This window comes from Phyllostomus discolor, chromosome 6, assembly GCF_004126475.2.
Source record: "Phyllostomus discolor isolate MPI-MPIP mPhyDis1 chromosome 6, mPhyDis1.pri.v3, whole genome shotgun sequence".
Taxonomy (NCBI): domain Eukaryota; kingdom Metazoa; phylum Chordata; class Mammalia; order Chiroptera; family Phyllostomidae; genus Phyllostomus; species Phyllostomus discolor.
In genome coordinates, this window is record NC_040908.2 from 137112024 (window position 1) to 137124532 (window position 12509).

A 12509-nucleotide genomic window follows, 5' to 3' on the forward strand; every position below is an offset into this window, starting at 1 on the left:
GTCACGGCCGACCCCCCCGAGTCCTTAGTGCAGGTCCACAAGCATAATTCAGGTTTCCCTCTCTTTCCCATCTCTGCAGAGCCATTGGCCAGCCCAGCCTCCTCCCACCCCGGAATGAGCGAAAATGCACCTGCTTCTTTGGAGAGTGGCAGCAGCTCCACCCTTGCTAATTGCGGCGTTTCCTCGGCCATCCCGCAGCCCGGCGCAGCCACCAAGCCCTGGCGCAGCAAGCCCATCAGTGTGAAGCACAGCGCCACATCCTCCATGCTCTCGGTCAAGCAGCCCGTGTCCGAGGCCCCCAGGCCCAGCCCCGAAGCCTTGAAGCCAGCGCCCAACAATCAGAAGTCCATGCTGGAAAAACTAAAACTTTTCAACAGCAAAGCGGGTTCCAAGGCGGGCGAGGGCCCGGGGTCGCGGGACACGAGCTGCGAGCGGCTGGAGATTCTGTCCAGCGTTGAAGAGGGCGAAGAGATGGAGGCCACCGGCCGCACGCCCTCCATGGCGGGCCCCACTTCCAGCAGCCCCAAGATCGCGCTCAAGGGCATTGCCCAGAGAACTTTCAGCCGGGCCCTGACCACCAAGAAGAGTTCCCTGAAAGGCAACGAGAAGGAAAAGGAGAAACAACAGCGGGAAAAGGAAAAGGAGAAAAGCAAGGACCTCACCAAGAGAGCCTCCGTGACGGAGAGGCCAGACCTCAAAGAGGGGCCCAAAGAAGACCCCAGTGGGGCAGCGGTGACCGAGATGCCAAAAAAGTCCTCCAAGATCGCCAGCTTCATCCCCAAAGGGGGCAAGCTCAGCAGTGCCAAGAAGGAGGCCCCAGCCCCTTCCCTCAGTGGAATACCAAAACCAGGAATGAAGAGCATGCCTGGGAAATCCCCAAGTGCCCCTGCCCCTTCCAAGGAGGGGGAGCGGAGCCGGGGTGGGAAGCCGAGCTCGGGGCTCCCCCAGCAGAAGCCCCAGCTGGACGGCAGACACTCCAGTTCCTCCTCCAGCCTGGCGTCCTCGGAAGGGAAAGGCCCAGGAGGGACCACCCTGAACCACAGCATCAGCAGCCAGACTGTCAGTGGGTCCGTCGGAACCACCCAGACCACAGGAAGCAACACCGTCAGCGTTCAGCTACCTCAGCCCCAGCAGCAATACAGCCACCCCAACACTGCCACGGTCGCGCCTTTCCTGTACAGGTAGGAGCTGCCCCCCCACCTGCTTCCTGGGCCACTGGGCAACGGAGCCTTTCTGGTGACTTCTGGGTAGCCGAGGGCAGGAATCAGGCGTGCCCTCGGGGAACATGTAAACCCACAGCTAAGGCACCAGCGATAAGCTCCTAGTAGCGAGATACACAGTGTGCTGGAGGGAACAATTAATACGGGAGGGCTTGGTGAGGGGCGCGAGAGGGCTAAAGAAAGGAGGTGAAACTTGAGGTGACCTAGGGTGAGGAGCTCACCCCGGGGCCATGGGGCCATGGGGGCATTTCGGAGACAGCAGCAGCAGCATGAGCAGCCACGTGAGAGGTGGTTTGGTCACACCTGACAGTCTCCAGCATCAGTCCCAACACATCCCGAATGTACTTTAAAACGTGAGAAACACAGACACCGCCTCACTGAACAACTGAGACTCCTTCTCACAGAGGCGTTTGTCTTGAGCTTCCAGCCCCTCCCGGTCTCTTGCCACAGCACACGCGTGAAGCATGTGCTTCCAGCCCCTCCCGGTCTCTTGCCACAGCACACGCGTGAAGCATGTTCCCAGTCCCTGCTGTGTGCTGGGATGTTAGGAGGGGACAGGGTGAGGGAGAAGGGGAGTGGTGAGGAGGGACCAGTGTTGAGAGAACAAAAGAACCCAGGTTGTGTTGAGGAGACAAGCCTGGGTGTTTGTGCCTGACTGTCCTTCTGTCTGTCATCTGCCCCTCAGTCTTTCTTGTCTCTGACGGTGGCACTTCCATGGGAACAGATGTGGGGCCAGGTGCCGCCGGCCGGGTGTGGCTCTGGCCTCACGAGGTTTCCTGGCTGCTCAGCGCACACCACACACCTTTGCAGAAAGCAGACACTGGCTCCGGGTGCCATGTGATACACGTGGAGGAGTCCTCTCCCAGTGGACAGGAGCTCCCCCAGCACTGGTCCTAAGGAGGCCTCCGAGCTTTGCTCACGGCTGTCAACTTAATCTGTGCTTCGGGCGTGTAGTGTCTTTGACTGCACAGCACAGTTGAATGATAACTAACACATTGGCATAGCAAAGGGGGACCAAGGATTGAATGATTGGATGTCACATTCTAGGCACTCATTTAACAGCCTCTACCCTAAGTACATACCCATACCCAACTGTACACGCACACTCAGACACCCAAAGGTGTGGATGTCCATTGGCAGGCACACGTAAGTGTGAGAGCCAGTACTCGTTTGTATAGAAAATGCAGATGCACATATGCACACGTGTATTTACATAGCTGTTCATATGCAGAGACTCGTGCCCACTGCCTTCTCTCCCTGCCTGAGTCGTGTTGTAAGAGATCGTCACCATTCCCGCCAGCAGCTGATGGCAGGACTCACTGCAGTGATTTCAGAGGAAAGCCAGCCAGGTCCAGCCGGTGAAGGAGTGTCAAGCCTTGCCTCGTCCCTCTTCCCTTTCCCTCCGCTCACCCTCCCCTTTAGGAGGGTCATGCCAGAACTTTTAAACTGGGAGCGAGTCATCTTCTTATTAAATCACGTCATCAGCTCAGCTAGCAGTCCTGCGAGGAGTGCCAAGGCTCAGCTCAGGACTCGGCGCTCGTCTACACGCACAGCTTTTGATACAACAGTTCTCTGAACCACGGAGGCCACTGAGTCGCTCCCCGTGAAATGTTTATCATTCCAGTAACATTCGTAGTCTTGAGGTAATGCATATTCAAACAGCTGTTTACAGATTCTTGATTTGCATTTTCGAAATTAAAATATAGAGTCTTTGTTCACCATCAATCCCATACCCCCCTTTTTTGTCTGTAATTATTTCAAAGATTATAAAATATTTACCCTTTTAAAAAAATGTCAAGCTTTTTTTAACGAGAGGGAAAACTCTGTGATAAAGAGCAAGTGTCTGACAAGCAGGAGAAAGGAGGAAATGCCCTGTGTATCTACAGAGCCCCATGCAAAGCTTACTCTGTTGGAGGTCCTGCTGCTGCCCGAGGTTCCTCTGTGCTCTGGGTGAGCCGGGGAGGAGGCCGGGAGGAGGTGCACTGAGCTAGGAGTCAGGCCTCCTGGACTCTGGCCTTGATGCAGCGCCCTGTGTGGCCTTGGCACTGAGTGTGTGCGGAAGCCTTGCTGAGAGCTTTTCGTGCCTCAGCTCGTTTCCTTATTCCCACATTTCCCTGAACTGCCTACCTTTTTGAGATCCCCATTCTATAGCTGAGCAAAGCTGAGGCTTAGAGTGATTGAATAACCCGCTCTCAGTCACAGAGCTCGCAGCCAGAAGAGCTAGTATTTGACCTGAAGGCTGTGTGAGGAGGGAGAATGTTGTTAACCACCACACTGTCTTGGCTCTGCAAACCACGGTGTCACTCTGAACCTGACTGCCCCCATCTCTAAAGTGAGGAGACGGGACTAGGTTACAGAAGCTATTAAAATGGTGTAGATTTCCTTTGTGCTCTAAAACGCTCTCTCAAGTTCACGGCTCACTGTATATAACCTGCCCGGCTCTCCCTAGAACCTCTCCATGTTAGTGATTTAACCAAGGGATACAAGGAAGATCAATCATTTTAAAAATTACTCAGAATGAATTTATACTTATCAATTTAGAAATAACAGTGTCACTGCCTCTGTGTCATACCACATGTGATTTTTGTAGCAACCAGCAGAGGTCCCTGCCATTCCCTCTGTCCAGGTGAGGGCCCCGTGGTTCAGAGATGAAGGGACGTCCTCAGATGTGCACGGTTATCAGGTTATGGAGTTTCTTCTTCTGCCCAGCATCCTTCTAGGCCTAAAATGTCCTCATCTATCCATTCAACACACTGATTCTGCCTTGGCTGCCTGCTCAGCCTATGAGCTTAAGCAGATGGTGTTCTTCTGTGTACATATCAAAAGAACCAACCCTTGCCTCCAGAGCGCTCAATCTAGCTGAGGAAAGATGTCTTAGTTACATCACATTGTCACACACAGCCATCAGGAGAATACGGAGGGTGGGCGGAGTGGTCCGCTGGCACAGTCAGGAAGGCTTCCAGGCCAAAAGGACATGGGAACTGCATCCTAAAGGCAGATTAGGAGCAAACTAAGGGAGAAAGAGGGGCAGGGCCCGTGGGCAGGAGTCACAGTAGCTACAGAGACAAAATGGCTAAGGGCGTGGTACGATCTGGGGATGGAGAGACGCCACCTGTGGGTGGCGCCGAGGGCAGGGCTCTGTGTCCAGGGCATGAGGGGCGGGAGAAGGGGCTGTAAATGGAGGAAGACTTGTGTGACATGGGGCGTCTTCTGCCACTGTAAGGAGTTTAGACCTTATTCTTTGGAAAATGGGAAACCGTTGGAGGCCTTTCATCAGAGGACAGTGTGGTCATATCGGTGACACAGAGACCAGTGGAGGCTGGCATGAGGAGTGGACCGGACCTAGGAACAGTCTGGGACAGAGGTCATGAATTCAGGTGCCTGATTGGGCCCCCAAAGGGTAGTATAGATGGGGGTCTTGGGAACAGCAAGGCTGTGGCAGAGGGAACGCCACACTTCTAGGGGGAGCCACCACCCCCTGGCACCAGTGGGCAGAGCTCGGTCTTCCCAGACTTGCTTATTTTTTACTGGGGAAGCTAGAAGTTGCTAAGGGTGATTCCTTGTGTGATCTCCTGATTTTTAAATGTTGAAACTAATTCAAAAGCTTTAAATTATTATGCATACCCATCCTAATAAATCCCTGGGCTGGTTTCTACACCTGGCTGCCATTTACAGCCCCCCGCTGGAGGCAGCGTGCCTGTTTACGGGGCTCTCACGGGGCCTGGGCAGAGATGGTGAGAGCCTGGACTCTGGCCAGGGGATGGAGAGGACCCCTGGGAATGTGGAAATCTTTTAAAGATAGAGATGGCCAGAAATGGGAACTGATGGCTTGGGGCCAAAGGGAGGAAGAATAGATGGATGAGTTGAGGTGTATCAGCACATCCCCCACATTTAAGAGAGTTCTCATTCTTGGCAAACACTTTCTTCACAGAGAGTGAAATCTGGTTGCATTAGCTCAGGACGCTAATGAATTAATACTGTCACACCCAGGGACGTGCATCCGAGTGTAGTTACGCATTTGCACGCCATGCCTAAATGAACAGGGGTAGTTGTGGCAAGAACACAGTGCATGGAGCGGTTGCCTCGATTTGCTTGACAAATAAGGGCATGGAGAAGGTTTGGGGAAGTACACATTTCAGTCAAGTGTTGAAATGATGATCAATGAGACCTTTCATGTCAGGAGATCTGAGCTGTGAATCAGAGACCTGGAGGGCAAGCACACCTGCTTGGCACGCAGTCGTGACTGGTTTTACAGTCACCTCTTCAGAGAAGCCATGCCAGGAGGATCTGGGCGGGGGGAGTGGGGGCCGTCAATGGAGTCACCTTATGCTTGACTTGCGGTGTTGCTGGTTACTTAGAAGTTGCTGCTTGGCATAAGCCAAATGATTCAGTCTACCCAGTACTCCCGGCATTTTGCTGGCCAGACTTAGCGCCCTGATGGGGATTCGGAGGAGCGCTCCCCAGTGACGGATGGCAGCCCCTCCGACTGGGCGATGAATATTTCATCTTTTACAGCTCAGTGGCTCTCTCTGCGTCTAGGACGTTGCTCCACACGCGCTAATGAATTATTTAGTGTCAGTCTGCCAGTCTGCTCCGTCCTAAAGCTCCTTGCTGCAGTGGGTGCTATGGGAAGATCACAGGGGTCCAGATGTGCATGTTACTGTGCGTGACAGGTGTCTCTGCTGTGGTTTGTGTGTGAAGGTCCCAGACAGACACCGAAGGGAATGTTACCGCCGAGTCCAGCTCAGCAGGCGTGAGCACGGAGCCTGGCCACTACGCCAAGAGCGGACAGCCTGCGCTGGAAGAACTGGCCGGTGAGTACGCAATGCTGTGCCCGTTGGCAGTGCTGTCTAACCACCTGCGGGAAGGGCACGATTGGAAGTTGGTTTACTGTGGCATTGATTGACGAGCTAAACAAATGTATTTATTTTTCTTACCTTTTTGTTTCCTTTCTTTCCTGTTCTCTCTCACACACAATCTATTCCCTCCTCCCCCAAATTGTAAATACGTCTCTTACCTGTTGGCAGATCATATTTTAAGGTATGTTCCATTTCATTCATCCCGGGGCGCTGAGCTGCCCCGACACCTAGCTCTGAATCACCTGGTTTACGCTTCAGATAAAGACGTTTTCCAGCAAGAGTTGGAACTCACGGTGTTGCCTCCTTTTTTCTTTCCTGTGTGGAAGTACCACCTGAACATTGTTCTTAGCATCCTCTATTAATTGGAAAGATTACAGCCTGCAGCTTTCACCAAAACCAAAACCAAATGAAATTATTTAAGTAAAGCCCAGACCATGATGATTGAGGGGGCATTATATAAAAATACAAAATCCACAGTTGTCATGTCATTCACACCACAGATATGTACCTGTTAATGCTGCCCTGTCACACTCTCCACTTGGAGCACAGAAGTCAGCATCTGAGTTAGACTTTCTACTGCAGTGCTGGCTGAGTTTCTACCTCCCCGGTCTGTCTTCCCTGTTCCCCAGCTCTGCCCTGCGTGCCGGCAACTTCTCACAGGGCAGTGGCTGTGTTACTCTTCTCCTACCTTTCCACTTCCACATTTGGGTTAGAAATTGAGTCTGTGTTTAAAACTCGTGTATTAGACTCACTGTCCATGACCACATCATTCTCACAGCCACGTCACAGCTGTGGCATTGGTCTGCAGCCAGAATGATCGAATCTCACCCGTCTCACCGTTAGCTCTAGTGTTAATATAAGAGGATCTGAGCGAGTTAACTATTTCCTTCTGGTTCTGCTGACTGGGCGCTGTGACGGAGCAGAGTTTCCAAGCCGTGGGTAACTGATCTGTCTTACAGTAGTTCGGGGCTCCACATTCGGTGTTGATTTTAGTCCCTTTCCTCCAGGGTGTGCAGCTCCCTTGCATATGAGAGCATGGATAGCTCAGGGAAAGGGCCAAGAGAAGGGTGTGGTGTTCAGCTGACGGCTCAGGTCTCCACACGTATCCCGGGTCGTGCTCTTCTGTGCACACATCAAAAGAGCAAGGCCAGGGCTTCGTGGCCCGGTGTGTATCAGATGCGTGCCCCGTGGAGTTGTGTGGATTCGCGTCAGGCACCAGGTCTCAGGAAAATTCACATTTGAAAAGCAAAAGCGGTATCCAGAGGACATTCCATAAAACCCTTAAGTTTCATAGTGCCAGATTGCAGCCTGTGATCTTTCTCTCATTTCTCTCCTTCTCCTCGTGTCTCCTCTGCATCAGGATGGTAACACCAACTAGGAACTCAAACAGCCTGAGGTGCTGCCAGTGGCTTTGGGGAGCAGATAGTGCAACCAGTTGTGCCTGCTCAGCACTCGTCTGTGTTAAGCCAAATGGCGTTGGTTGCAAATGAAGATTTCTTAGTCAGGGTGACTCGTCTTTACATTCGAGCAGTAGGGCTCACGTGTGTGACTGTATGGTGAATTATTTTATGGAGACGCTGCATAGTGGCATGGGGTCAAATTTAACTGATCCGCAACTGCTCCCTTGAAATGACAATGGATGGCGGGTATATTTAGAAATGGACATTTATGAGGCTATTTCGTCAATTGCTTCGTTCTTCCTGTGCTTATGCAAATAGTTGGATCTTTCGACGGTGCTTGGTCATTTACACAACGCTACTGTTAAGACCTGCATCATGGATTGTAGAGTTAGAAAGAACCACACAATCCTGTTTGTTTCTTATTCAGCCTTTGACTCCCTTCCGTCATTCACCGATGAATCACCTTTCTGTCTCTGCTTGGGTATTTCTTGTGACAGAAAGATTATTCCTTCATTAGGCAGCCTTTTCATATTTTGTGGTTTTAATGGGTAACAGTTCTTAACTCTTACATTTTTAATCCCTGGATATAATCCAGCCTCCAGAAGTTCACAGACAACTTCGATCCTTTTCATGTAGCAGCTTGTCCTTTAAGCCTTCTTCTAAGTGAAGATCCCAGGTTTCTTCCATGTTCTTTTTGTAACACCCTGACATCCTCTAAACCCAGCCCTGTGGGGTCAGAGTGTGCAGTGTTCTCTCCATCACAGCCAATGGCTGGAGAGAAGGCTGCCCTTGGCAAATGTGAGAGCCACAAGTAGACATAGAATAGGTTAATTTTTGTAATCCCTGTGTATGAGCTGAAAGGATCCTGCAATTTCTGCTAGAGCATGGTTGTATTTTTATTTTGTTTAGGCTGAGAGATGGCGGGAAAACCATACACTCAGGTTGTGTATGGAGGCAGAATTGGCAGCTCAGGATGTGGTCACCTGTGCAAGGCAGGTGGATTATTAGTGTGCATTTCTGGGTCACTCCTGGCATCCGGCGTGTATAGGGCTCTGGGGGAAGCAAACATTTCCCAGCAGGAACCACCGCTCCCCAGGAGGGGACTGGGACAGTCAGCTTCAACGAGCCCTCCATTTGTGCCAGGACCTCCTCAGCCTGCGAATGGAAGGGTTTTATCCCCATTTCGCAGATATCCTTCAGAAGAGTGAGTGACTTGGCCAAGGTCAGGAGGATACTCTGCAGCCATGCCACGAACCAGACCGTCACCCGTCAGAGTGCAAAGTCAGTGCCCTTTCTTCAGCCTCCACTGACTGAGCGTCTGTTGGACAATAAAAATTTCTTGCATGTCTGCAGATACAGGTGGGGGCTACCAGCCGTAAAGGTGGAGAGATGCCATTCCACCTCAGAGACCTTTGAATTTCCAAAGGAGAGTTAACTCAGGCAACCACGTCACGAACAGGAACGTGGATGAATAAAATAATCATTCTACTCTTTGTAGTATGATTGAGCTAATTAATGAAGGTAATTAGCGTCATAATGAATTTTCACGGCAGGGCTCAGAGCTGTCCAAAAGATCAGTACCTTTGTTGGCAGCCCTGTGTCGATAAAATGTGGCCAAACTGGCAGCAGATTTATTTAACTGTGGCCCGGGAGATCGATGTAATTACGTTCCTCCAAGGCCATTAGGAGAAGGTAGACAACTACACTGCTTTCATTCAAAAACACATGCCTACGTGTATGGATTTTAAAGAATTGGGTGGGAAGTACACGTTTGACCACTTTTCAGATAAGAGAAAACAAAATAAATGCCTTCCAAATTTCTCTTGGTTAAAAAGAGGTAGAAAATTGAAAACACTTGCTTTTGCAAGAGTAGAGTATTTGCTGTAGCCGATTTCCTCCACGAAATCACACAGCTACCATTTAGTCCGTTCCCCAGCCCGCAGGCACCAGCATGCCAGGAACAGCCTAAGGAAGCTGCCATCTGTCTCAGAAGGGGGAGGTTCAGTCTATGACATTTCTTAGAGCCCGTTTGACCCACTAATGACAATTGCTGGAAGTTCTACTTAGTGTCTGATGCAGACTCCATTTGCTGCTGCCCACGAGGACTATGTTGTCTATGGAGATTTCTTTTAAAGTGTTGCTTCACACTTGCAATGATCGTAGGCTTTTAAAGATCCTTGATTGTGGCCCTTGAGTCTTCTCAGTGCTCCCTGAAATTACTCCGAGGGGAAGATGTTTGATTCCTGTCATTGTTACTATAGTTACTCCCCTGGCCCTCCTGGACACTTGTGCCAGCTTGATCTCTGCTGGGCCACACATTTTTGTGGAGAATCTTGCCCAAAGAACGGAAGTCCTTTATCTCCCAAATGAAGCCCCGTGTCGTCTCAGTGGCTCCCTGCTCTGCAGCACCAGCAGGCGTGAAATCAGTGCTTGTGGCGGGCACCAGGCTTGGGATCTCCAGCTCCTATGCCGTTTAGTCCCCACAGCTGTCCCTTGAGGTCAGGACCGTTACTGTCCCTGCTTTCAGGTGGTGGCATCTGAAGCGTGGAGAGTGCCAGCACCTTCTCCGTGACCACACAGCCAGTGAGGAGAGGACCAGAGTTTGATGTGACGTGATAAAGAAAAGGCAAACCTCTCTCTGTAGAGCTATTTGTGGTTAATAAGAGCAGATCATTTAGCCATTCCAAGTTCCTTTTATAACATAGGTCCAGGAGACAGCAGTATGCGTCACCCCTGGATAAGAAAACAAACGGCCTCGCCCACTCTTGCACGGGCAGGAAGTGGTCCCTAGGAACCAGAGCTGCCCTGTGCGTGTCTTTATTGGAGTCGGCGTGACAGCGTGTTTATGTCTCAGACCAGGTTCCTTGCTTCTCCCATCCGCTAGACTTCACTCATTTCAGGAAGGTCCTAAGGGGAGGAGAAAGACTTCTCTCCTTGGATTTAACACTTTCCTTCGGGCATGCATGCATTTGTTCACTCACTCATTCATTCTTTCATTCATTCATCCTCAGATCCTTCTTAAGCACCCATGGTGAACCAGGCCCCTAGCGTGGGACATGGTTGTTAAGTCATGAACACAGTTACTACTCCCGTGAAGTTCACCATCTGTCTGAGAATTAAAATAGTCTTAACCCTCGTCTTCCCAGGGGAAGACCCGGAGGCTCGGCGACTGCGGACGGTGAAGAACATCGCTGACCTGCGGCAGAATTTGGAGGAGACCATGTCCAGCTTACGGGGAACTCAGGTTACACACAGGTACTTGAACTGTGGATCACTTTACTGAACCAGCTGGGAACTCGACTTTCACACGGCTTCTCCTGCGTTTGTTCATACTGCTTGCAGAGTGATTTGGTTAAGAATGGGATAAATGACCTTGATTGCCAAATGTGCAGGAATTGACAAAGCCAGCCATACAGTGGGTGGAAGAGAAGTCGAAGGAGCAAGAATTAGTGTAGACAGATCGCTCCCCAAAGCAGGAGGTCGCTGAATCCATTCAACAGGATATTTTAGACGAGCGCTGTTTAAATTGCACTTTTGTGCATTTTCCAAAAAACCCTACCATGCTGTTGAAACGAGCAGGTGAACTGTGTTTGACCCGTGTGATAAAGCGAATAGCTTGAATTCCTACCCGGGTTCCGACACACAGCACTCTGTGATGGTGTTAGTCATGCACGTCTACAAAGCACGTAAGGAAATATTTATAAAAACGTATGATCGTGTTTAAACAATGATTTAGTTGTACGAAATCTAGCATTGCCTTGGAAACATTTATCAAGTTGTTTTCATTGCTGAGCGAGAAGTTGAAAAGGATGCAACCCTAGGACATTTTCTTCTGATTTTGGCAGAACCGAGATTTACGGTTTGTGCTTGGCTTTGGTAGTCAAGGCCAAGTCGCCGGTACCCCTACTGATCTCCCAGAGCCTCCTTCGCTTCTCCAGTTTCAGTCTCTCTGATAAATGAATAAGCGAGGAGACCATGGGGCTTCCCCACTGCCAGCGTGTCTGGCAGATCAGGGGTAAGCACCATGGGTTCCATCTTACAGAAGACCAGGCAGGGCCCAAATGTGGGGGTCCCCAACAGGAGGAAGGTAAGGCCACTTGCAGGACTGCAGGGAAACAAAAGCAGTCAGGGCACCAAACAGCTCGGTTCTTCCGGAGGAGCGAGAACTTGCCTGTGGTGTGGGGCCCCAAACCTTCCGCTGTTTGATGGCGGGGAGCCGGATGTGGGACCCCGGGGCCAGGTATGAAACGGGCAGACTGTGGGTCACAGCAGCGTGGTGCATTTCTCGGCTTGGACTCGGACAACAACGACGACAGAGGGGGCGGCTTCGATGGTTTCTCCTGCAGGAGGGGCTCCGCTCTGCTCAGCTGGGGGCCCCAGTGCAGGTCTGAGGAGGTGAACTGATGGTCCCGACGACCGTGTCGGGGCTGGAAAGATAGGGGCCTGCCTGCCAACGAGCCTCCCCCTTGGCTGGGGGCCAGCCCGGCCCCCTGGCAGGTGCAGGCCCATGGGATTTTATTTATTACCCATGGGATTTGATCTCAAGCCCAGGCAGGTACCACTCTCTTCCAGCCTTTTGCCCCAAAGCTTAGTTGTCATTTTGCACACAATCTGGGAGAAGAGAAGGTGTGGGGGGAATGGACCTTGGAGACTTAGAAAGTCAAGGCCCTCCCCAGCTGCTTGGGCAGGAGGGGGCTGAGGAGATGAGACAGGGTATTAGGAGCATCCCAGGGAACAGGTGTGTCCTGCGTTTGTGAAGGAGAGCTGTGATGCAGCCTCCCAGGTGGGTGAACGGGCAGGTGGTACCCTTACACTCACTGTTACCAATTCAGCACTTTCTGTTTCCCTTCCTGGGCTAGAAAGATTAGAGTAGTTAAGATAATTCCATCGGAGTGTTGGCAACGGGGACCTTGTACCATGTTTTAGTGGGAAAGGTCTTCCATGGGCTTTCCAGAATGTTAACTGGGTGTGCATCTTCCTCTTTTTGGTTTAACAGAGGGCGGTACATTGATGCCTGACATTTGATCCTG

General features: G+C 51.2%; 1 protein-coding gene across 5 annotated transcripts in view; it reads left to right on the forward strand.

Annotated features, from left to right (window-relative positions):
- NAV2 (neuron navigator 2) overlaps positions 1–12509 on the forward strand; it is a 365536-nt gene that overhangs the window by 209701 nt on the left and 143326 nt on the right. For all 5 annotated transcript variants that reach the window (XM_028515602.2, XM_036029138.1, XM_036029139.1 and 2 more), the window contains 3 exons: positions 80–1181; positions 5922–6034; positions 10626–10734. In XM_028515602.2, coding sequence (XP_028371403.1) covers positions 80–1181; positions 5922–6034; positions 10626–10734 — 1324 coding nt within the window. The remainder of the gene's footprint in view (positions 1–79; positions 1182–5921; positions 6035–10625; positions 10735–12509) is intronic.